At 35.5% G+C, this 25,865-nt stretch overlaps 1 protein-coding gene across 2 annotated transcripts in view; it reads left to right on the top strand.

Annotated features, from left to right (window-relative positions):
* FAM135A (family with sequence similarity 135 member A) overlaps positions 1 to 25,865 on the top strand; it is a 64,187-nt gene that overhangs the window by 25,620 nt on the left and 12,702 nt on the right. For both annotated transcript variants that reach the window (XM_041410602.1, XM_041410603.1), the window contains exons 4-16: positions 2,376 to 2,518; positions 2,634 to 2,704; positions 3,018 to 3,191; positions 5,368 to 5,494; positions 5,855 to 6,008; positions 8,772 to 8,849; positions 10,991 to 11,040; positions 12,763 to 12,918; positions 17,632 to 17,705; positions 17,997 to 18,151; positions 18,395 to 20,705; positions 22,726 to 22,886; positions 24,527 to 24,618. In XM_041410602.1, the coding sequence (XP_041266536.1) occupies positions 2,376 to 2,518; positions 2,634 to 2,704; positions 3,018 to 3,191; positions 5,368 to 5,494; positions 5,855 to 6,008; positions 8,772 to 8,849; positions 10,991 to 11,040; positions 12,763 to 12,918; positions 17,632 to 17,705; positions 17,997 to 18,151; positions 18,395 to 20,705; positions 22,726 to 22,886; positions 24,527 to 24,618 (3,746 nt within the window). The remainder of the gene's footprint in view (positions 1 to 2,375; positions 2,519 to 2,633; positions 2,705 to 3,017; positions 3,192 to 5,367; positions 5,495 to 5,854; positions 6,009 to 8,771; positions 8,850 to 10,990; positions 11,041 to 12,762; positions 12,919 to 17,631; positions 17,706 to 17,996; positions 18,152 to 18,394; positions 20,706 to 22,725; positions 22,887 to 24,526; positions 24,619 to 25,865) is intronic.

The following is a 25,865-nucleotide window of genomic DNA, read 5'->3' as shown; positions in this document are numbered from 1 at the left end:
TTCTTTCTGTACATTCCTCTCCTTTCAGTCTTTCTCACACTTGTTTATTCTAAATCCTATTCACTTTGTCATGTCATGATTTCTCCACTCCTCTCCAAGTAATTTTGCCTACTTCTAGCTCTCCCTGGACTCTGCACAAGTTATCTGCAATTTCCTTACTTTGGCTGTGTCCTACAGACCATTTGTTTGATCTCTCTCCTCCTTTTATTTTCCCAAGTCATATACACATTCATAAGTTTTTCCTCTTTTTCCAGTTCATTTTTATCTCCTTTCACCCCTTGTCCAGCTCTTCATGCAGTCCTTCATTAATTTAAATAAGTATTTTTTTCTGTTTCTATTTCCCACATCTTTTAGTAGCTCATGAGAACTGCTTGGGATTCAGCATGAGTGTCATTACAGATAGGATAAGGCAATTCACTTGCTTTAGCTCCAGTCTTTTGAAGGTCTTTTATTATTCTTGTAATTTGAAGGAAGATGTCGTTTTGCTGTAGAAAATGAAAAGAAAAACATATGTATTTTTAGCCTTTATGAGGTTGTTTCAGATTTGAGGATGTTCTGAATTCCTCCTTCTCTCAAAAATTCATGGCTGGTTTTCAGAGAAAAAAAAGGGGAAGGAAAAAACAGCAAAAGCAGAGTAGGAAGGAAAGAGGTTTTATGATGCAAGAGTAAATTATCTTGTGAAATATATATATATATATATATATATATATAAATCTAGTAAATTTATATGCAAGAGTAATAAATATGTAAGGGTAAATATGTCATTTATATGCAAGAGTAAAAAAATCCCACCTTTTTTTCTCCGCTGCTGTGGAAACAGCCTTTTGTGTGGATAGAAGCTTAGCAATAGTCCTGGTCAGTGCATCATTGATTTAAAAGACAGCAGGTCTGCCTTGATGACCCCACACTTGTGAGACCTTGCTCCCCATGTGGAAGAGGCTCAGCCTGTTCCTGACTCAGCTTTTGCTCTGCAGCTCCTCTCTCTCTTCTGGGGGTGCCGGTTTGTGTTCCGCTGAGGTCAGCAGAGCTGGGGGCTGTAACTCAGGGTTGGACACTGCAGAGGAAGTGAGGCCTCAGCCGTTTGTCTCCATTACTTCTTTTGCTTCAGACGGGAATGGGAGATCCCTTTTGCTGATGCTGTGCAGTTATATCAGATTATGTGCCAAGTGAAACCATACCTGCTCTGCCCTTCAGCTGTAACAGATGACACGGATGTATGTAAGCTGAAGGTGGCATTATTCATAGGGGAATTACACTGTAATGATTCAGCCTTTGTAAGCACTTTGTCCAGGACACCTAAACTGATGATATGTATGAAAACACTTCAGCAAAACCCAGTATTTATACATTTCTGAAGAGAAGTTGAATTAAGATGTTACTAAGAGTGGGAATGTTTGCCAAGGGCAGTAATATTCTACCAGAGGCCCCAAAGCTGTAGACTGAAAACTGCAGATTTTTTTTTTTCCTCTTGTGGATTCCTTTGAAGTAATTTATTAAGAAGAATCAAAAGAATTTTTAAAAATCTTTTGCACCCTCATTTACATGATTTCTAAGACATTTTGTCTTGAAGACGTTGATGTTATTGAGCCATTTTTAAGAGGAGGTATAAGTGTCAGTACTTCTGTTACTTCTGTTCTTCCAAGTTCCAACTTCTTTTAGGTTTCTTCATAGTACCCATCATGATAATTCCTGTGATAATCCTTTGCTTTTATGATAAATATTTCCTCAATGACTGTTTTAAATCATTCCCTTTCTCATTTCTTCTGCAAGTCTTTTAACTTTTTTTTTTCAGCAAAAGATTACCCAACCATTTATCACATTTTTCTGAACTCTTTGTGATGAGTAGCCTTTGAAGCGTCATATTCCATGTGCAGTGCCAGGTTCAAGTGACAGGCTTGGAATTAGTTTGGCCTGAGTAAGATGCAAAGATCTTGAAAAGAAAGAACAAACAATCTCTGTTCTTGATTGATTCAGTGGAGTGGTATATGCCATTTAACCTCTTTGCCTCATCTGTAGGTAATTTTGTTTTCAGTGTGGTTCAAACCTGCAAATTAACATGAATGCTAGATGAAACAAGACAGAATTCAGGATTTTTATTGCAATTTTTGATGCTTAGAATGTCTTTAGTTTGTAGCAAAGCAAAAATTCTTCAGAATTTATATTAAAAGCAAATTATATTAAAAATATTGACAGTGTTTCTTTGAAACAAAATGTACCCCTTCAAACTTCATCAGTTGCTGGCTGAAAAGAAAACCACTTACATTACTGATTTTGTTACAGTTTTAATAGTAATCATGAAACTGATGGAAATGATAGTTCCTCTTACTAGATGCTCTGAGTTTTCCAGTTATATTAATACTTGTTTCTTTCTTCAGGTGCAACAGATCTTGCCTTTCCTGCTTCAGTCCATGACAATATAGTTTGCAGTAAAACATTTCAGATTCTTTACAAAAATGAGGAAGTTGCTGTGAATGATGTGATGATTTTCAAAATAAAAATGCTGTTAGATGAGAGGAAGGTAATCTGCTGTTCACATTTACTATATTCAGATAATTTAGGTTTTGTTATATACAATTTGAATTAGTAAAAATAAGGGACCTGAAAGATTTCATGCTTCTACAATTTCTTTGTAGATTGAGGAGTCGCTTAATGAAATGAATTTTCTGCTAACATTAGATTTACACTTCACGGATACAGACTACTCGTAAGTTTAAATACAGAAGATTTTGTTAAAGCAAGAATATATGTTAACTTCTTAATCTGTTTAAATCTGTATTATTTATAGGTGTAGTGTGTTCACATTAGACATAAATGATAGTAAAAAAGAAATCTAATTCTGAAGTCTCTTAAGATTTCATAATTGGTTTGTCTCATTTTAATATTTTTTCTCTGGGGGAGATGTCATTGTGTTCCAAAGTATGGACTTATGATAAATTGCTGTTTGAGTCAGTTATTAATAACTTGCACTCTAAATATGATTGTTCTAATTGTATGTTGTTCTGTTGATTTCTTTTTAGACCTGATGACCTGAGCACACTACAGCCAATTAGTAGCCGAACTTTAAAGTTGCACTTTAACCTACACCAGGGCCTTCATCATTACGTCAATGTTATGTTTGATTACTTCCACCTCTCTGTCATATCGGTTATAGTCCACGCTTCTTTGGTTGCTCTGCATCAGCCATTGATAAGGTAATCTCTTGCTAATAAAATACAAATAAATTCTTGAATGTCCAAATGGAAATGTTACAAAACCAGAATAATTAGGAAGAAGTTAAATATATGGACAGTATTGTTTTCTATGATGATTTTGGAATTCAGGGCACAGACGGATGATAAACTTTTTGTTTTTAAAATTATCTGAAACGATTTTTGAGGGCTTTTTAAATTAGAAGAATGTGTAGTATAGAAGAGAGAGAATGCCCAAGGCCAGAGAAGTGGAGGAATGTGTAAATATCTATATTTGTATATATATATATGTATAAATATTTATTAATTTTTTTAATCAGGAAGATCTGCTACACACTGGTACTTCAGTGACTGAAATAGCTGCTGTTAACACAAACAGGGTGCCTTCTGTCAACTATCTTCACGGTTTTCAGTTATTGCTGGAATGGCAGTGATGTCTGCAAATGATACATTTACCATTTTTTTTAGTAAATGGAACTGGAGAATTAACTTTTCTCTTTAAAAAAGATTTTGTCTGTTTTTTGCTGAAGCCTTTTAATTTCATCTACTTGTATCAACCTTTGCAATCTCTATTTACTTTGCATGTCTCTCTGTGTGAATAAGGGCTGTACAATCAGTTACACCTATTAAGTGTTTTTTGCACACCTTTTTTTAGCATATCTATCTTTTCCTTCTTTCATGGTCTCCAAATACTCCATGCTACTGCCCTCAAGTTTCTTTATATTGAAGTCCAGTCTGTGCCATAAATGCCCAGACCTCTAGCTTCAGGTGTTCCCACTCCTTGTGCCTGTTTTCACATCATGGAAAGCACTATCTCTGTGTATGTTAAACAGCTGTTCTGTGCTGTAGGGCTGTGCTGCTCTGGAGGATTCAGCTGACTTTCATGAGTTTTTTGTCCTTTTTTTCCCCCTGCAAGTTGGTTTGAATTACTTTGGTGACGTGCTTTAGGCATAGTTATATAGTAAATGAACTAACACATCTGAAGAGATGGCACAGCCTTATTTGAGAGAGAAACAAGTACTGAGAAGGTGGGAATTGTTGTTGAAGACATAATCTGATAAATGCACTTTTTCATGCACTTAAAGTAGCATCATGTATGTAAAATGTACATGATCACACTGTCCCACAAGTGACATTCAGACATTTAACCTGTATTGATCATTTTTTGTCAGAAAATGAGAAACAGGTTTTGATACTAATTTTTATTCAGAAACGTATTTGTCCCTACTGACCTTTTTAAAAAGTTGCAGTAAATTTGAGGGGTTTTCTATGCATTTTCCCTCAGTTTCTGGCTTAACAGCATCTTCTATGCTGCTTTTGTTATCTTGAGAGCAGGGTGTTGCTGTGTCCACAAAATTGTTTTAAGTATTCAAGTTGTGCTTTATGATGGGGAGAGGAAAAAACTTTAATATTTACAGTGTTTTATTTCAGCTGAACTCCCCCATGTAGCAAATACTTGATGTATCCATATCTGGCTCGCTTTTCTGGAACTCTTCTTTCTGAAAAATCTGAGAATTGCAGGTGTCTCTCCTCTTCGTCCTTTGGGCTTTCATGGGTGACAGTTTCATGATCTGTTTGGATCATGCTCACATTATTGGCGCCTCTTCCTTTCCTAGGGGTGGTCACTTTTTGACGGTTTTCTTCTTCTGACTAGCATTCAGATTCACCTTCTGTTGGAACAACCAGTGTTAAAACTTCCCTTGAAAGAGAAGATAATTCTACTTGGGTACAGCCCTGGACTCCTGTATAATCTGTACTTTTCTTTAAGCTGTAATTGCTTGTTTCTGCCTGTTATCTAATAGTCCTCACTTTCTGCATTCATTCATTTTTCATTCATCTTTCCTAGTTTTTATCACAAGGCTATTGTTGCAGGATGCTCTGTTCTTCCAGGAGTTCAGGATAGGATCTCCTCCTCAGCAGGCAGAGGTCAGGCATCCTTTATGAAAGCAGCAATATCAGTTTGTGTAACAGCTTTGAACTTCCTGCTAGTGCTTCACATTTTAAGAGGTTAAGTCCTCACAGCAAAATCCACAGAAAATGAATACTTTATATCTGTTATAGTTCAAAATTTATCTTTCTGGCTTAAACTTTCAGGAATGTTGTTTAAATTAATTGAAGTTTGCATTGGAAGTAATGAACATACTGTTCAGATTATCAGTTCATTTTGTGCTTTTTGCAGTTTTCCTCGCCCAGTGAAGAATACGTGGTTGAACAGGAATGCACCAGCACAAAACAGGGACTCTGTGATTCCTTCTCTTGAAAGTGTGGTCTTTGGCAATAACTACACAAAACAATTATCAGCAGACGTAAGATTAAATATCAGTTTGAAATTTTATTTGTATTCTGTGGGGAGGTGTGAATTCTATCTTTTCTTCAGGAATATTATTTGATAAAGAATGAATTTTGTTACAGTTGTTTTGGGGTGGCATGTGAAAAGGGAAATGAGAAAAAATTGTTCCAAAAGACTGTGTTACCTGCTTCAGGAATGTACTTATGGGAAGCTTGCAATATTAAGTGTTTGACCTCCTTTTTTAATGTCTCGCAATCCATTGAAAATCACAAAAATCAAGTTTGTCAAAAGAGGCAATTGCTTATCTTTTTAGTCATTCTGATAAGGCTTCATTTATTATACAAAATTAATATGTGCCTTTTCTTTTTTATTCTAGGGTTGCAGTTTTGTTGTTTCAGAGTCTTTCCTCAGCCATGCTTATAATTTCCACTATACACTTTGTGCCGCTTTGCTGCTTGCTTTCAAAGGGTTACATAGATATTTCATTACAATAACTAAGGATCTCCCTTCTTCTCACCGAATAGAACTGGGTATGTTCAATTTCATAAAATTTATCACTTTCTTGTGAATGCTTATAAGACCTCTTCTAGATTAAACTGTCATTGATGGCATATCTCTTGCATCTAAAATGTTTTTTGCTTAAACTGATCTGAAATTTAATAACTGAAGAAAAACAAAGGAATAAGTACTATCTCATCTCTAATAAAACAAGGATATAACAGCCTTAATCTATGGAAATACATTTTTTCCTTCTTGGTCTTGATTTTCTCTTATTTCAAATTACTGTGTTTGGTGGTGAGAAAGTTAGAGAAGCTCCTAATCCAAGTAGCACACTGCACTTCGTTTGTTGTAAGGAAACATTGCATATTTGTACAAAAATCTAAATTCTGTAAGCTTTGAGGAGCACATTTCACTGAAAACTTACACAAAAAAAGACCTACAAGAAAAAATTGCTGCTGACTTAGTTTGTAGTTTAACATTTTAAAAAGTCTTAGTTGCCATGAAGCTAGCTAACTGCAAATGTATTCCATGTAATGTATGGAAATGTACATGTACATTCCTTTTCTGTAGAATGAAGATATATTAGAGAGCCTAACCTTAATTTGTGAACTAGAAGAGCAGTGGAAGTAAGAAAGGAAAATACACTGGCATCGTAAACAACGATTTAGACTTTTTCCTCAGAAACCATATACTTTTTTTTTTAGTCATGTTCTGCTAAAGAAAAAAAAAATCATTTGGCATTTATATGGATTGTAGACAGTACTTACTGATTTTTGTATTGTTAAATTTTATCAGTGTCAAAACTAAGCACAGTGAAAGAGTAAGGTTGGTGCTTGAGATATGAAAAATATTTTTAAAATGTGATGTGGTCAGTTAGTGATTCAAAGAAAGAATGTTTCACTTCTCTATTACAAAATACAAAGCTATTTGTGGTGGAAAAAAAATTCAGGAAGCGTATTACAAATCTGTCCATAGAAAAATACTAGAAACTGAGGCATTTTCTTTGCAGAAGCAAAAATACTGCTACATTTTTTTGCCAGTTATCTTAATTTTTGTATGGAGGGAAACACCTTATTAAAGGAGTGACTCAACTCTTAGTTTTCCTTGTAAGGTGAAAATATACTTTTTCCCAAACCATAGAATCAGAGGGTCATTTAGGTTGGAAAAGACTTCTAAAGATCATGAAGTCCAACAATTAAGCCAGCAACACCATGTTCACCACTAAACCACATCTCCTAAGTGTCACATCCACATGCCTTTAGAATGCTTCCAGGGGTGGTGACTCCACCACTTCCCTGGGCAGGCTGTTCCAATGCCTCACCACTCTCCAGTGAAGAAATTGTTCCTAATATCCAATATGAGCCCCCTCTAGTACAACTTGAGACCATTTCCTCTTATGTCACTTGTTACCTGGGAGAAGAGGCTGACCCTCACCTGGCTACACCTCCTTTCAGGCAGTTATAGAAGAGCAGTAAGAGCTCCCCTGAGCCTCCTCCTTTTCTCCAGGTTGAGGAACCCCAGCTCCCTTTGCTGCTCCTCACAGGACTTGTGCTCCAGACCCTTCACCAGCCTTGTTGCCCTTGTCTGGATTTGCTTTACCAGCTCAATATATTGAGTTTGATGGCACTGTTGTTCTAAGGATAGGCTTAGACTAAATCTTGATATGTAAATGTTTCAGATATCATCTTCAGTTCCCCTAAAACATTCCTTCAAAATATATATGTAATAGAAAAAAGCTGTCATTGAGTTGCATACTGGCAACGCAATATTGGGTTGTATCTTTCAACCACATTGAAGTCACCTAAACCACTCACAAGCTTCAGAGGAACTTGAATCAGACCTTTTCTCATCTATATGGGTAATTTAGCTTACCTTTAGGAAAGTAGTTTTGAATAGAAATGTTCACAATAAATATCTGAAGAGAAAATTACAACTTAGATTTAGCATTCATTGTACAGACTACTGACAGATTGTTTCCTGTGGGTTTAATTTATTTTTATTTTTTAAGTCTCTGCTAGAATTATTTGGTTTTTAATATTTATAAATATATTTTTCATTTATTTTTGTTATTTTGTTTGTACATTGATTGGGACAATTAATATAATAAAACCTACTAATAATGTAAGCTTTAATTATTACTCACATTTTGCTTATGAAAAATAATACCTGCCATTAACACTAATGTTCCTAAAATCCGTCAGCAGTTAAGAAAAAAAAAGCTATGTTTCTGCTAAGTTTCTATAAAGAAATTGAGGCTCACTGGACTTCACAAAGCACACAATTGTAATTTGTGTTTTGGGGTTTTTTTTTTAATTTTTAAAGTAAATGAACTTTTTTATAGTGGATATTTTATCTTTGAAGTTTAAATGGGCATTGCAGAAAAGAATATCTGGCCCTGTTTAAACTTCAGAATCATCACTTTTTTGTTTAAGATAAAATTATTCTATCTTTAATTTTGTTTCTTCTGTTTGCTTTGCTATTTCTCTGTCATAAAATTTTAACAAGGCACTGATTTTGCAGAAGCATGTGAAGACAGTTGTTGGACTCGATAACTGTAATTGAGCATTTAAATATTACTGGTTTCAGGAAATAAAAAAAGCTATCTTAATATGTATCACAAGTGATACTTAATCTAGAAACTCCACTAAAATGATATGTTTTCATGTACTGATCTAACTGCACTAATTGCTAGGCTAGCAATAAGCTCTTTTACTAACTTTAAGGCAAATAATAAATCACAGGTGAAAAAGGAGTGTAGTAACTAGTCATGTGTGTACAATCCCTGTAACTAGCCAAGGCCAGCATGCAGGTCCTTTATGAACGCCTTCTCAGAAGAAAATATCCACGAACCCAGAGATTCGCCTACCTAGGTATGTTTCCAAAGCAGGTGATATAATCCCTCAGATTTTTATTGATATTATAAAATACTATATTCTTATTAATGATATAAAATGTTACTCCTTTTGTAGAAAGAAAAAATTTCAATATTCAGCCATAGCAAACATATGTTGAACTCTGAAGTCTGCAGAATTGAGCTACTAAATTTTAGGCTGAGTGTAGATGATAAAATGAGACATCATTGCTGATTTTTAGTTTAGTGTTGTTCTACTTGACTAAACAAAAATGAGTGAAAGTTCAGTCAGTCATCAACATTTAAAAAATAGCTTAAAATTTTAACTTCATTTAATGCAACACAGACTCATTTTTTTTAGCTATTTAAAGATAATTAATACCTCTGCTTTCTGAGAAATCTTTCAGATTCCTTCTGGTATCTCAAGTCTTAATTCTTCCAAACACTACACAAGGCACTGTCACTGTTTAGGGTGCATTTGTCCATACCTACATGGGCCAGTCCTCCTTCTGGAGAGTCAGTGTGGGCTTGATGCTGGACAAAAGATTACAGTGCTGTATAAGCACAAGGTTTCTGTTGGGAAAAGGATAGAATACCTTACTCATCTATAAGTGTGTTTTGGTTTTAATATAAAAAGGAAACCAAACTGGTTTTTAGCAGAGCCAGCAAAATTGCATCAGATGTTTGCTGGGTTAACATTACTGCTATAGAATTTAAGTGCTTTATTTCCTTTTGTGTTGTGTTAGCTCTATTCGGTCTTCTCTTTTTTAATATAGCATTGGGATATTAATATAGTTTGGGGTTTTCCATAATGGTTTTAGATTTCAGAGTTTTAAACCTTGTTCAACAAGCCTATTCTCAATTGAAGTGTGACAAACAAATAATCAGTATGGTGTCATAAGCAAACCATTTAATTTTTTCTGTGGCCATACCAAAATTAGTATTATAGCTTAAATTATTTTCACATATTTTCAGAAAAATTATCATGAGGTACTTTTTAGCAAAAGGTGCATGTAGTTTCTTTAAACAACTATTTTCAACTTGTTTCTGAGAACATCATACATTTCTGCAATTTGGTTTTTTTCTCAGAACTCTGTGTTGTGTGAGTTAATTTGTGTGGCATTAAGTTCAAACCTAAGGATGATGAATGCTGTTAGTTCAAAATCAATATATACTTACCAAGTATAGGTAGCATAATTAAAAGAAGTTGAGTAGACACCCTGTTGCTGTTCTGTAAACCTTTGTTCATTATCCACACTCTGAAGTCACTTTTGGGGCTTTCAAGGCATATTTTGTTGCTGTGTGTTTTCAAGAAATACTGAACATTTTTGTCCTTAATACTATGTTTCAAAAATGAAATATGAATTCTTGTTACAGGCAATTTTAGGGTTTATTAATTGTTCCCTTATTACTCATACTTCAGATGCAGAAGGAAATTAAATATAATACCAAATTATTATTTGATTTATCAAATCCCCCAAAGTAAACAGGGCTGTTTAACAAGGAAAAACATCTTCATGAAGGAATATATTTGTTTTCTTCAAAAATGAGTCATTCAAGGTTCAGATCCAGTTTAAGCTGCCATGCTGTGTTAGATTGATTTGCTCTTAAAATTGAGCTACTGAGAGAGATTGAACTACTGAGAGATTGCTTAAAGAACAGTTTTATTAACTAAAAAAATTAATTCAACTAAAGATTTGTATTTATATTCATGTGTCTTGTAAATGATGTACCTTTAGAAAAATGATGTGGGAATAAGACTTCTCTAGAAAATCTGGTAGAAGAGGAATTGTATTTCCCTGGTTTTAGATTATGACATTGCTGCTGAATAGCAGTGGATAATCTGAAAACTGTCATCTGAATTGCAATATTTTCAAATTTAATTTTGAATGGAAAATTGCTGTCCTTGACAAGGTGTCATGATAAGCAATCATGATAATTGCAAATTTTTTTCTTAATTATGTTCTGTCCTCCATCTCAGAAATTGCTATAAGAATTTTAATGAAAGTTTATAGTTTACTTAATAACTGTGGCATTTAATATGGCTTCAAGTTTTGATGAATTCTTTTTCATGTCTTAAAATTGTTTTGTGAGATAATTTGTTTCACTCTGCTACTTGGAAAGTACATTACTCATGAGTGTGTCCTCTCATCTTTCCAGAAAACATAGATGTAGAAATCCGTCTTACAGAATTGTGTGAAGAAGTCAAGGTACAGGGCTTTTTTTCATGTATTAAATAAGTGAAATAACTATAAAAGTAGAATGTGCTGATTTTATATGCTACTTGGGAATAAATTGTTTGTTTTAGGGATGACAGCACCTATGATTTTTCCCGGCACTTATTTAAACTCTTCCTCCAAAGAGAAATTGCACAACTGATGCCAAAACTGAACTGTTGATCTGGTGGATTGGTGTGTCAGTGGTATCTGTGTAACTATTTATATAATGAAAGTGAAAGTTTAGAAAGGTGGACTACTTGTACGAAAATCACACTTTGAATTTTCTGCAGTTATAATTTGATGTTTTGGGATTTGATGGTATCAAATAACAATGATGCAAGATCAAGCAGTAGTAAGTTTTTCAAAAGGAGATTCTGCAAGTCATCCCCTCATGTAAAAGTACTTGTTCTAGTGCTGTCTCCTTTTCCTGTTTTCTGTACATTCTTAAGGAAACACTGTCTACTTTAAATGGCTTAGATTTGTCTCCCCATCTCTCTCCTTAGTCAGAACTAACCCCAGCTGAATAACTGATTTCTTGGTCATGGCGAAGTCTGAAGGTCAGGTTTTAAAATTTCTTGAAAGTTTATCCACCCTTTGCTGGCAAGTGGGCCCAACTTGGAAGCTCACTTTTAGTTACTGCAGTAGCAGTATAACTGCAAGAAAGTTGCCTTTAAAAGGACATCATTTGTATAACTGAAGACAAATTCAGCCTTGCTAGCTCTCTATGGGCAACTAATAATCTTACTTTATGTAATAAAATAGTTTTTATATTTAAATAGCTTCTCTGAATTCGTTAGTTTCTCCCTTAGTTTGGTAAGCATTTTCTGTTTTCTTCATTCTGTTTTGTACAATTCTTGTAAAAATTTATCTTATTTCACTTATTATTGGTTAAGTTGGTGTTTCTATATTCCCAATCCTTTTTTCTACTAGCTCTGTAATATTGCTAGAGTTGGTTCTTTACTATCTTTTCATTTTAAGCCCTTTGCCTCAGTGCCTTATGGGCCCACAATGAGTTTCTGAAAAACTGTTATTTTCTAAAATGGCAGGGAACATAAGCCTAGCTATCTACAATTGCTGTGGGACTGTATCAGAGGATTACATTACACTGTAAAAAAAGCAAAACTTGTTTCACACCGAATTTGTCCTGGTGTGATCTGGTTCTAGGAAGCCTGTGCTATAACACTGCTTCCTGACTATGCATAAAATGTATGTAGATACTTAGCATCTTATAAAGGTTATTGTGAGTAATAACTATTCTGAAATGGAGATATCTTTATTAAATTCTTACCATTTTATCAAAGTTGGACTAACATAGCGAGTGTCAATTTTTGGTTTCCTGATTCCTCTTCCTTTCAGGCACACAGTATTTTTAGATTTTAGAAAATAAAATAGTTGAACTCGGTTATCTTTGCCATAAGTGGAATTATTGCTTTAATTTTTGGACAGGAGTCCTAATTCTAAAAAGCAATGGGATATTATTTAATACAACATAAAATAATCTATTACTGTTGTAACACAGATTGATTCAGTGTCTTGGTTTGAGGAAACTCCAGGACATCCAGTTTTGATACTTAGTTGAAACAGTTCTCATTTGGAAGTTGCTTTTTAAATTAAAATTCTCACTAAGATAAAATATACTTTTTTATTATTATTCCTGTGTGTACTTTATGGTTTCATCAATGAATCACATAAATATTTTTTGCCTGACTTCAGAAAATGGAAAATCCTGATGAACTGGCAGAACTTATAAATATGAATCTTGCTCAGCTTTGCTCACTTCTGATGGCTCTCTGGGGGCAGTTTCTGGAGGTCATTACCTTACAAGAGGAGGTCACAGCTTTGCTAGCACACGAGCATCACACATTAAGAGTAAGTATTGACCCAGGGGCATTCATATGCTTTCTGGGACACATTGTTATGGCAATGTTTATCACAATGAGCCTCCAGATTACCATTTTTCTATTTATATTTCAGAAAGCTGGTTAGAACTGTAAAGGGAGATGTTGCATTTAATTTGTTACCTTGTTTATAATGTATAATGTTGTTGGAATATAGTGCATAAAACATACTATTTATGTTTATGAACCAAGTAATTCAGTGTTCTTTTGAATAAGAAATGCAGTTCAGAAGACAGATTGCAGGCTGTGGAATAACATATATTTGTGCAGACTAATGTACTTCTCAGTGGGAGCCATGTCTAGTGCCCACCCTACATTTTACTTCTCTGCATTTAGGCTGCCTGCTTACATCATAAACAAAGTGTATTTCTTTCTGAATTAAGAATTTATGATGTTACTAAGTTTGGAAAAGTCTTTTACATGGGAATTTGTAAAAGACATGTATGTGAAATGATCTGGTACATGAGTGTGTGTGTGTGTACTAACACATCTATAGTGCTGTTGGTCTGTCTATGGGTGTGTGCAATTGCTGTGGGCTCTCTGCAACAAGAACCACAGCAGTGCTCTTTCCATAGTGAAATACAATCAAGTATGGACTAAAGCATTACTCTTACTTGATAAATCACATTGTTTAGTGAGGAAATCATGGCCATGGAAATAGCCTGTTATGGAGAATAAATGGAATCTTTCAGAAAGAATGGAAAGGGTTATTGGTTCGATGTGCTAGCTATAAGAAAGGTATCATTTTATTGTCTCTCTGTGAATCTTACTTACCTTTCTGTGGGTTTTGTATAAATACTGGAATCCCTCAAGTTAACTGGTGGAAGGTATGAAAGAAGAATACTGTTTCATTTAACCTGCGTTTGCATTCAGCTGCTCATATATTTGTGTTTGTAGAAATCTATATTTAATAAAAGCAAAGGAAGAAGTAATATATAAATTTTTACTGCTCCAGGAAAGATGATTATACTGCTAATGATTATGTATTTATCTTCTTAAATGTGGTTCTTTTAAAATGTGTGTCCTGGTTCAGGGCAAATTTGGGAGAGAACTTCTAAAGGGGCTCTTCTAGAAAAGCAGATTCAATTGGCTTCCTTTTTGAACTGGTTCAGGAGAAAATATTTCTTTGGAGAAAAGTGGAAAAAACCTCTTTTTATTAAACAATAAACCTTAAACAATGTTAAACAATAAAACTTCTTGGTGGTGAATCAAGCCAATCTTGCTCCAACCTAGACCTCCCCTGGCACAACTTAAGGCCATTTCCTCTTGTCTTTTCACTTGGGACATGGAAGAAGAGACCAATTCCAACCCGGCAACAATCTCCTTTAAGCTAGTTTTAGAGAGAATGAAGTCTCCCCTGAGCCTCCTTTTCTCCAGGCTAAAGATGACCCACTAATTCTCCTCTTAAGAGGCTTAACCTGTCCTTTCTGGAATAAGAAACCTTTTTATTTTGGAAATGAATACTTTGATGTGTTCACTACTGGATGCTAAATCTCATTTTATTTTTTCTTCTTGCAATATTTCCAGACTATACCTTCCACAGGAAATTTCTCTCTGGGAATGTTTATTAATTAACCCTTTTAGGGAGTGATTGATCTGAGTGGTTAGGATACTTGTGTTAAAATACCCCCTAGAAAGGCCTGCCACCTGTATTTGGTCAAATGACTTTCACCTCTTTGCACACATGCTTATAAAACAGATATTTCTGCTGAAGAGTTGTTCAAGTATTGAAATTATTATTTTAATGGTTTTATTTATATTTACTCAAGTGTTTCAATATTTAACTACTTTCAAATACTTGGAAAAACACTACATTAAAAAGTGAGGAACACTTTAAAGTTCACTTTAAAATTGAACATCCATCTATGACATGGATCATACTGATCAACCTGATAAGGTTTGCAAATGTATTTTATTGAAAAAACTGAAAAAACATTTGAACACTAAACTAGTTCATCTCTTTATTCTGTAGTGACATCTTCTGGTAGGTCTGAATGCATTCTTCCAAAATTATTGCTTTCAGTTTGATTAGTCGTAAAATAGGAGAGCTGAAAACTAAGATCTCTGACTGCTATTCATAAATATCCAGACACACAATATGTATTGCACAGCAGTTTTTATACACAGTTCTTCTGTTTCCATTGGGAGGACCATAAAAACCGTGCCTCTGGGAAGTCTAGAGATTAGGAGTAGCAGCTGCAATTTCCTCCTGCAAAGTCCTTGTGGAGTCAGCCCAAGTCAGTGGTTCCTGCATCGTTAGCAGAGCTGGCAGTCACTCTGGTTCTGCAGAGCCTGGTTAACAGTGTCCTAGCAAGTGCCTCAGTCCTTCAGTAAGTTAAGCACCTATTAAACATAACAAACTACTGTTGATTGGGGTTATTTCCTCTCATTAATAAGGACTTATGTGCTTTAGGAGCTTGGTTTCAACTAGTTTTATGCTGTTGCTATTCTACGTGGAGCTGTCTGGAGCTGGTATTCAGATTTTCTTCAGAAGCACTAGAATTACTTAATTACAAATGGGATTTATTGCAAATGAAAAAATGCCTTAGTCTTCTGTGGGAGAGAGTGCAGTATTTAAAGATCTACTCTCCATATAACTCCAGTTAGTTTATGTGGTGAAGTGCTCACATGTAAACTCAAAACTACCTTGCTTGCCTCCTGGGAAACATCTGTGTGCCCTTTTCTTGACATATACCACAGACATCTACTAATTTGGCAGTGTTCCTGTAACTGTTACCTGATTGATGAGGATCTTTAATTTTTAAATTGCTTAATTTAAAATGATAATGTCCACTTTTCATGATCAATTGTTCTAAAATCTAGATTTTAAGCAGTAAAATTATCTGTTAAGTCTATTGTATAACAATCCCCCCTTCCTGGGGGAAAGGGTGGGGATTATCTCTGAAAAAATAATGTATTTGCAAGATAGATGTCTGTTTAGAAAAGACAGTGGGGAAAATGCAGCAAATTACCTGGGAACATCAATTCTGATCCCACATGTGTATGTATAAACTCCTAACAAAAAATTCTGAAAGAAAGCAAATTGAGTTCTGACAAGAGTGGAAGCTGCATTTACAAGTAACTGTTGAATTGTGTGCTTTCTTTTTACTTCAAAGCATTTTCCATGACTATTCAAAGATGATGTTATGCCTAAGATTAATTTCAGGTAATACAGTACAATAAATTCTGGGAGCTTGGGACAGGACTTTTGGTTTCTATTACAAGTTAGAGATTGAGGGTAAAATGTTTGTAATTTGGGATTGGGTTTTTTCTTAAGCACCTTGGAAAAATTTTTTCCTCAGTTCTTCTTGTATTAAGAAAACAAAAAAGTGTATAAGCTATAGAACTAAATCCAAGTGGTGCTCTCCAAAAGTATAGTGGGCAATGTATCAGGAGGGAAAATGAACTCCCATGCCAGTGCTTATCTCTGAACAAAATTAATGTGGTTCTGAAAGTCTGATATTTGCCAGTTCATGGACAAGATTTTCAGAGAGCCATGTTTGTGCTCAGGGTGGGGGCAGATGCTGGGTGAAAGAGCTGAGGGAACTGAACTAGGTAGGTCTTCACACTTGTTGCCAGTTTCACGCTGAAAACTCACAGTCTATTCAGGAAGTTCCATCATTTAAGGGGAAGATCCAGAGTATATTGAAGAAATCAAGGTATAGGAGGTCAGGAAGTGCTTGGTAAATAAATTATTGATTTGGTAGACTAGCATGGAATTCTCTAAGTGGGATAGAAATTTTATTTCAATTGATACAACCAAATTAATGTTAGCAAACAAGCTGTTGCCAACAACCATTGCACAGCACATTCTCTTTGGTTTGATTTTTCTAGATGCAGGTAACTTGGCAGTTGCAAAAATAAAATGCATATTGATTGAATTAATATTTATGTGGAATATTGGAAATGTGAGAAATCTTGTACAAAACCTTTGGGGTTTCTAGATACTACATTTTCAGTATATCGATTATGTTTTCAATTGCAGCGAATTGCGGTATAAGTCACATTCTCTATTTAAGCAGGTATTTGATGGTAAAATATTAATGGTTTAACATGTTTGATGGTAAAAAAATATATTCCCATGTGTTATTAAATACCACTTCAGTATTGTATTGTTTATTGACCTCAAACATGCAATTAAGTCTTTAATACAGTGCTTGTAATTAATGTACATTCTGTTACTGTCTTCATCATTTCCAGCTGAAATCTTTGCAAACTAAAGATTCTTTTGCACTGTAGTTTACTGTGGGTACTTACGGAAAGTTTGAAACACTCCTCTATATTTTGAGACTGCAGAATATCTAATGGGTTTCTGCTTCTGAAGGTAATACTCAGGCTCATTCGGAAGTGTGAATTGAACCATCATTTCCTTTCTTTCAATCGAAAATTCCAATGATATTTTTCTGTGTTGTTGTTTGAGCCTGATTTGGATGATTGATTTATTGCAAATAAAATTATCAGCAAACAGTTGAATCTAATATAATTCCCAGTTATCCAGAGCACAAATTAAAATTGTTTCAGTCACTAGTTTTGTCTATGTCACCCATCCAGAATGAACATCTAAAAAAAATGTAACTGTCTGTATTATACAAACAAATGATACATTGATGCATAAGAATGCTTGTGCATTTTTAAAAATTATTTGTAAGGTAAAATAAACTCTACCTTCATTTGAATCTTGCAGGTGCGCAGATTTGCTGAAGCATTCTTTTGCTTTGAGCATCCTAGGCAAGCTGCTCTTGCCTTTCAAGAACTACAGTGAGTAGCCTTTGAAATTCCACAGTATATAGCATGTAGTACTTTTACTGTATAGTTTATGTTGTGTAGAAGTAGGATTGCAAAAATATGTAAGAAATTCAAGAGAAACTTTTGTTCTCAATATAGATTTTAGAGTACTGGTAGTTATGTAAGAAGTTATTAAATAATCAAGCTATTAATAGTTAATTAGTAGAAAAGCTTCTACTAAAATGAATCAAACTGTTGGTAATTTCTGTTAATGTAAAAATAAATAGTTTCCTTTTTTTCATGGAGAACTGCTTCCTTTTTCAGTGCTCAAAGTCATCTACAGGTGTGTGCAGCTATCAAAAACATTTCCTTCTGCAGTTCTCTTCCACCCCTCCCTATTGAATGCAGTGAACTAGATGGAGATATGAACTCCTTGCCTATTATCTTTGAAGATCGGTATTTAGATTCAATTACTGAAGGTAAACACAGCTCACAGTATCATTTCCTTTTTGAAAAAATGAGAAAAATTATGTAAAATTTGGGTATTTTTAAAAAATTTCTTGCTGGGTTTAAAGGACTACATTTATTTGATAGAATATGGGGTTTTACCTTGAGTTTTGAGGATGTGTAAAACTCTATAATTGCTAGTGTGTTATACCATCACTTATCTGCATAATCTCATTGTAAACATACTTTCTCTTTTCCCCCCTTTTCTGTGAAAGATTTGGATGTACCCTGGTTGGTAGCTCAGAGTGTTCCAAGGGCAGAGTCCAATAAACTGGATAAATTAGAAGCTGAAGAAGGCTTCGTTGCTGGTTTTAGTAGCCCAGAACTGAAAATGAGACCTGCTGGTGCCTCCGTCTTTTGGCATTCAGAAGCTGAAAAGATGCTAACAAAAACCTTCAAAGGGAAAAATGAAGATACAAATAAATCCAAAGCTAAGGTTGCTAAGCTCATAAAAACAATGAAAGCTGAAAACACAAAAAAAGTTGTAAAACAGAACTCAAAGGACTCAGTGGTGTTAGTAGGATACAAATGTTTGATAAGTGCAGCACTGGAAAATGCCTGTAGAAGGTTAGATGGCGAACCTTCCTACGGTGCTAACGAAGGGCTGGACCCTGGAGTAAGTGGAATTCCTTGTGATACAAAGGCCTGTATCAGGCAAGTAACTCGAAGAGACCTTCCATTGTTGCCATATGACGAAATGGCTGTCAAGATTGAAGGTGACCAACCAGGTCCAAGTAGTCCTCTGCACTGTGAAAATGAGGCTATTTTTGATAGACTGACTATCTCCCAGACAGGTTCTGGAACTGTTCAAGCAGATAGTGCTTTACCACACAGAGGTGCACTTGAAGGTTGTCATGGAGGTCAGCCATCTTCCTCAGGAGTCAGGACAACTGAGGTCAAAGCAAGTAATAAGAATCTTTATGAAGAGGAGAAAGGAGTGGCTCACACTGGATCATGGGCTAAGTTTCCGCAAGATGAAGTGCACAAAGAGAATTTGTTGACACACAATATTCAGTCTTCAGAATCTGGAAATAAATTGAATTTGGGAGAGCAGGACCCCATGCTTGAGAAGGAAGAGGTCCGTGAGAGAAACTTTCAGCATACCAGTGACATCTTGACAAAAATGAAAAGCAATCCACCTACCCTTTCAACAAAAGAAAGTCAAATCTCTGCAAGTGGAGACATAACTAAATTACCAGATGTTAGTGTGACGTGTGCCTCTTCTAGATTTTCAGATTCGGGTGTAGAAAGTGAACCAAGTTCTTTTGCAACTCACCCCAACCCTGATCATGTTTTTGAAAATGTTCATGGACAAAGTGCACACAATGGTGAGAGAGCATTTCCTCAGCCTTTACTAAAACCAGACTGTGCAATAAAAAACACAATCGAAAGCCATTGCACTGAGAGTACAAGTGCTGTAAGTGAAATACAGTCATCCCTGACATCCATAAATTCACTTCCTTCAGATGATGATGATGAGCTGTCACCTGATGAGAATTCAAAGATATCTGTTGCACCTGAATGCCAGCTAAGTGACAGCAAAACTGTAGTGGATCTAGGAGCAATTGACTTGCCAAAATGTGATGACAGTAAAACATCAAACACCAATTTGCAGCAACAGCTTGTTGTATGTTCAGAGCACTTGGATAACAAAACGCTGTCTATACATTCCTCACTCTCAGGAAAAAAAGATCTGTTACACTTGGTTGTTTCAGATGAGGACACACCTACTGATGTGGAAAGTTACAGCCCACAAACAGGCCCTGGCGCAACCTGCAAGGACCCTCAGGACCTTGAAAGGCCTCCTGGAGCTACAGAAGAAACAGTTAAGTTGTGTTTGGAAACAACTTGTATGGGTGACCCATCTGCTGTTTCAGGTTCTTCATCTGTAAATGCAGTGGTTAAAAAAACAAACAAAGGAAAACATAATGAGCCTTTAGAACTAAAGGGCACAACTGAAGAACTGTCAGAAGCTAAAAGTGAAACTGGTACAGATAATCCTTCTCCAGCTGGTAGTGCTGACATGGTAAAACAAGGGCTTGTTGAAAACTATTTTGGCTCTCAAAGCAGCAGAGATATTTCAGATATTTGGCCTATGAACAACAGCAATCCTGTTAGCCCTCAAAAGGAAGCATATGAAAAACAAATTATTTGTTCTTCCCAACAAGATGAGGAGGAAGAAGAGGAGGATCAAGACATGATTGAAAATGGGTATTATGAGGAAACCGATTATAGTATATTAGATGGAGCATGCAGTGCTGACCAGGATCATGGCTTAGCAGGAGAGAGAGTCCTGAGATCTGAAATGATTGACAGTGGACACCTGCAAGACATAATGACTGTGCCTCCTGTCTGTACTCCTGGCTGTTTGTCTTTCCCTTCTTCTCTGAGAGACTCTCCCTGCAATGTTACCTCTTCTTCAAAGAATAAATCTGATGCAATTACACAACAGCCAGGCAGCACATCCTACAGCTCAGCTTCAGCTGTTTCCTGGTATGAAAGCTCCCCAAAACCTCAAATGTTAGCGTAAGTAATTGATTTAAAACAAGATTTTTACTTTTAGAAATTATGTTAATATAATAGAGAAGGGGAAAAGAAGCGTGGGGTTTTCTGGGTAGAATGCCCCAGAACTGTGGCTTGTAGATTCAGCGTGCCCAAGTAACAGCATGTTCTAGATGTTCAGATAAAAAGTGTCTTAGCACTACACTTCTATGAGTTATCTTGTAATTTCATGTGGTTTGAAAAACAAGCAAAACAGGATTTTTCTTTGTTACATTTAAAAAATAATCATCCAGCTGAAGAATTATGTTGTAAAGGCTACTGAGCATAAAAATGGTGTTTTATGAAATTGAAATTGTTAAAATAGCTAGCTTGGGAAAACATGCTTTGGCTTTAAATGCATAAATCCAAAAACACTGTGTAACTGGTTGTCCATCAGATTAGCTAAGTGAAGCAAATGTGTAATGCAAGCCATGGTAATGGCCTTATTTTTAAATCTTAACTTCAAATATCAAAAATGTAACACCTCAGAGACCATAGTGCTCTAAATGACACTGCAGTTTGGAGACAGGAAAGCCAAATTTAGAGGAATGTCAGGGATCCCAGATTGTACCTCTTCTTGCTGTAAACATAGGAGTTTCCCTGATAAACTCCTGCTGCTAAATAAACATGTGAAGCAGCAGTTTATGTGTTACACTGAAAGTAAAATGTTGCTATGAGAGAAAAGAAAATTTAAAAGAGGTAGAAACAAATGCTGAGCAGGTGGAAGAGATAGAAGACCAGATAGTTTGTGAAAAGCAGCTTGAGAACAGAAAGAAGGAATAAGCAGTCAGGTGGAGGAAAACAGGTTAGAAGTGGCCAAGAAAATAGCTTCTGAAATACTGTATGGTGGTACTGGTGTGGAATGGGAAAGACGAAGAACAGAGACTGCTCAGGCTGTTCTGTAACAATAAAAGAGAATTTGTAATAAAATCAAGGACTTGGCCTTGAGAAAAGCTGAGTACCCTGGAATATGAGATAACTGTGAATCCAGAGGGTATGATCTGCTCCATAAAGAACCACCCTTGGTGTGTTCAGGAAACATGCCTTGAGTACAAACTTAAGTAGCTTCTGTTGCAGAGTGATAAGAGCAGCTGTCAGCAGTGGTTTCTGTTCAGGCTGACTTCATTGAGGCCTGCTCCTGCCAGTTAGTGAGGAAGGAGCTAAAGATAAAGCTGGGAAAACAGAGAACAAAAGGTAGAATGGGAGGGAAACAGTGAGCAGGCAAAAGAGGATGGGGTACAGCATGACACCCTGAGGGATCATGCAGAACAGATGGATTAAGGAAGCATAAGAAAGCATAAAGCTTTTTATGTGCTGCAGGGAAACTGATATGCAATTAGGAAGGCCATCCACAAAAACTAAGTGAAGTGGAAGAAAGGGAGGAAGGAACACAAGGAGTTCCTAGCATGTGAGGATCTCAGCTGTTAAAAATCTTATAGTGTATGCCTTCATAGAATAGGTAAAAGATCAGAAGTCTGGATCTGGCTGTTTCAGAAGCACGTGTCAGTTTTTCAGCCTACCACAGGAACCTTATGGTGAGACATTACAGCACTGACTCCAGCTCTCTTTTGACCTAAGAAATAGGCTTGGCAAGAATTATCAAAAGGCAGTGAAAATCTTAACCTTGACTTCCAATTGGTTATAATTTCTTTCTTTTTTTTTATTGTGTGGAAACAAAGCTGTTGCTTGCTCAAAACCACAATGAACCCATCATCTTTAGTGGTTTCAGAAATACTTGAGAGTTTGCAAAGATGGTCAAAGGAGAGAAGAGAGTAGAACTTGAGATACGGTTTTTGTTGCAGAGGAAAAGGGGCTGTAGGAATCTGCAGTAAAAATTTTCTGAGGAAATGGCTTCTTTTGTGAAAATAGTAATTTGATAAATATATTTTCCTTCATATTAATTACATAGAATACAAAGCAAAATGACAGTAGAAGACTGTATCCTGGAAGACCCCACATTTATCTAGCAGTAGTAAATGTATAATAAATATTTTTTTTTTTCCAGTTTCCTACAGGCTAAAGAAGAATTGAGGCAACTTAAACTTCCTGGATTTATGTATAGTGATGTTTTCAAACTGGCTTCTTCAATACCTTATTTCAGTATGGAAGATGATGAGTGTTCAGAAGAAGGAGTACATCTTATAGTTTGTGTCCATGGCCTAGATGGTATGCTGAGAAATGTAATACTGTACAAGAAAGCAGTTCAGATTACCAGTGAGATTTAGCTTTGGTCATTCAGACTCTGAACTGAACACCTGAAGTAGGTTCAGTGGAGGGAAATGGAAATCTGACATTGTACTGCTGCATTTGGCAATGTGGTCCATAAAATCTTTTAAATTAAGAATTCTCTGTCTTTAATAAAACTTCCCTGCACATAAATATTTAATAAATGTTTAATGCCATAGTTCACATCAGGTGCATCCTTCAGTTTTTTTATGTTGTAAGGGAATTTTCCCATGTTGTGGTAATAGAATGGAGTTACTGACAAAACTGTTTTCTTTATAATTGCTGTGTTGTCAAGAAAAATGAAATATGTGTATCTTGTTAGGAAAAAGAAATAGTACATGTGAAACACAGCCAGGTGTTTATAAGGTTTTAAAAGGTTAAGTCACTGAATCACAGTGTGGTTGAGGGTGAAAGGGATCACTGAAAATTGTCTCATTCAACTTCCTTGCTCAGAGTAGAGTCTATAGCAGATTGCCCAGGATGCAACCCAGTTGGGTTCTTGAATATTTTCAAGGACAAAGATTCTACTGTGGTAGAAGTGAGAAAAACCTCTTTTTGATTGAAAGGGTTATAAAGTTTAAGTAGCTTGAATATATTCATCTTCTTTTGGTTCAAAGAATATGTGTATATTAAGATATTCCCTCTAGCTTTTGTGGATTTTTGAGACACTTCTTAAATTAACAATGTAAGGAAACACAAGAGGGCAGTAGAATAGAATATTGGACTGCATCAACACTGCACAGGCACCTTCTTCATTTTTCAAATTCCTAAGTTAATAAAATAACAGCATAGGTTTTTTTTCCTCATTTGGGCAGAAAGCAGCCTTTGTTAAGTAATTTTAAAAATAGGACTCGGAGGTATTCCCTCTTACTAGTGTATTCTCGTGCTATTGCATATAGAAGCAGCACGAAAGTTAACTTGACCAAGAAGCTTGTTGTTAAAAAAACATGTGTTTGGAACTTAGGAAAGTCCACATAGTTAGAATTTTCTCATGAAACAGCGAGCTTATACAAGCTATTTCCTATAAATGACAGATGTAAATAAAAATCCTGAAAAGCTACCCTTTCTTCAAAAGCATCCATGACTACTGATGTGGAAAAATCTTCAGGATGCTAGTTAAACTAGCATTTGTTGTTTTGGGTACCACAGTATCTAAAAGTATCTTTATCTGCTGATGGTTCACTCTGCCTTTTCATTTTTTGAAGTACCCCTTCACTGAATTCTTTGAGCTCACTTTGAGTTCTTTAATTTGCTTTATTAAAATTAATTAGGTTTCCAAGAATGTAATGTTCACAGTGCTATGTATCAGTTGGAGGCTAAGACAGAATCAAGCAAGACTTTCTACATCCTTGCTTTTCTAAAAGTGTTTGCATCAAATGTCATTTTCATAAACCATTTTGTCCCTTAATTTGACATTGTAGTTTATCTTTCAAAGTCTTACTGAATTTTAATTAGGACTCAGACTATAATTAGCTGTGTTTAAATATAAAGCTCTGCCAGAGATTCATTTCACTATTCTGAGTGCTTTTATTGCGAGTTAACTTTGCAGACTCTAACTCCTGATTGTTTTTCTTTTGAAGGTAACAGCGCAGATCTAAGACTAGTGAAGACTTACATTGAGCTAGGGCTGCCTGGAGGAAGAATTGAATTTCTTATGTCTGAAAGGAATCAGGTATTTGCCAACTAAAAAGAATTTTTGTAAAACTATGAACAGTGTAAATCTTCAGAGACGTTTATGTAATTGCACTATTGTGTTTACCACATTTTGTATCTTTTTATTGTATTGTCATGGAATACATTGTTTGATCTGTGGCGGGTATCAAAGTAATTGCAAAATCTTGTATGGTATTGAAGGTAAATATTTTAAGGGGTAAGATTTGTTACTACCAATTTGCTGTGTGTACTGTGTCTCGTAAGTTCTCAGCATAAGCAGTTTGGATTGTGGATAAAATATGCTTAATACTAGTGATCAAAATGGTAATAGTGAAAACTGGTCTGGCAAGAAGGGAGATGTGTTATTTTAGAGGATCTGAGAAATACAAAATTGCTATAACTTGTTCTTTTGTCAGCATTCTGCAAGATCTACATCAAATAGAGATGAACAAATATCAAATTAACTCGTGTTAAACAAGAATATGTGTGAATTTTATTATTTTCTGATGAGTTAAGCTTGCCAAAGCACAAAAGACCAATTTTTACTTTTTGTCTGTGTGTATGTGTGTATTACATATTGTATTAGACATACTTCAGAGACGAACTAGAACAAAGTCTTGTCAGTGGCTCAAACAAAAGCTTCCTTTAGTGCAATAGCATTTTTCTGGCAGTAGCTGCTGGGATGCTTTGTGAAACAGGCTGGACAGGTACCAAGCCAGGCTTTCTCTTCTCTAGCCCTATAGTTTATGTCAGTCAGCAGCTGTGAGACTTTCTGATTTGTGGATTCCATTGAGACCACTGAGCCTAATAGCTGCTGACAGACTTTTCTCCTTAATGTTGGCTGATTCTTTTTGAATCTTTTTACTTCTGTATCCATAGCATACAGTTGAGTTCCACTCTGTGGTTTGCATACATTAGTAATTCAGTTGCAAACAAGGAAATTGAAGTAGTTTACCTTACAGTTTGTTTTGGAAAAAATACTCAATAATCATTCCTCATTCCTCATTCACTGTTTCAGTTTTTATAATTTTTTTTTTTATCACATATTTTATAAACAAGTACAATTTCTCCCTCAGGAGGCAACTGAAGAGACCTAGTCTATTTATTATTTCTAACAATTAGATGTGAAAAGTTTCTGTTCGTCCATGGTACCCTTCCCCGCCCGCTTGAAACTTCCTGTCATTTAAAATTGAATGATCAGAACTAGACAGGGCATTTAAGATGCTTTTGCACTATGGACTGACAAAATGCTATGTTGCTATTTTC

Source organism: Onychostruthus taczanowskii, unplaced genomic scaffold (genome assembly GCF_017590055.1).
Source record: "Onychostruthus taczanowskii isolate IOZ18803 unplaced genomic scaffold, ASM1759005v1 scaffold33, whole genome shotgun sequence".
Taxonomy (NCBI): Eukaryota; Metazoa; Chordata; class Aves; order Passeriformes; family Passeridae; genus Onychostruthus; species Onychostruthus taczanowskii.
Note: the sequence above shows the minus strand (reverse complement) of the source record. Positions and strands in the feature narration are given on the sequence as shown.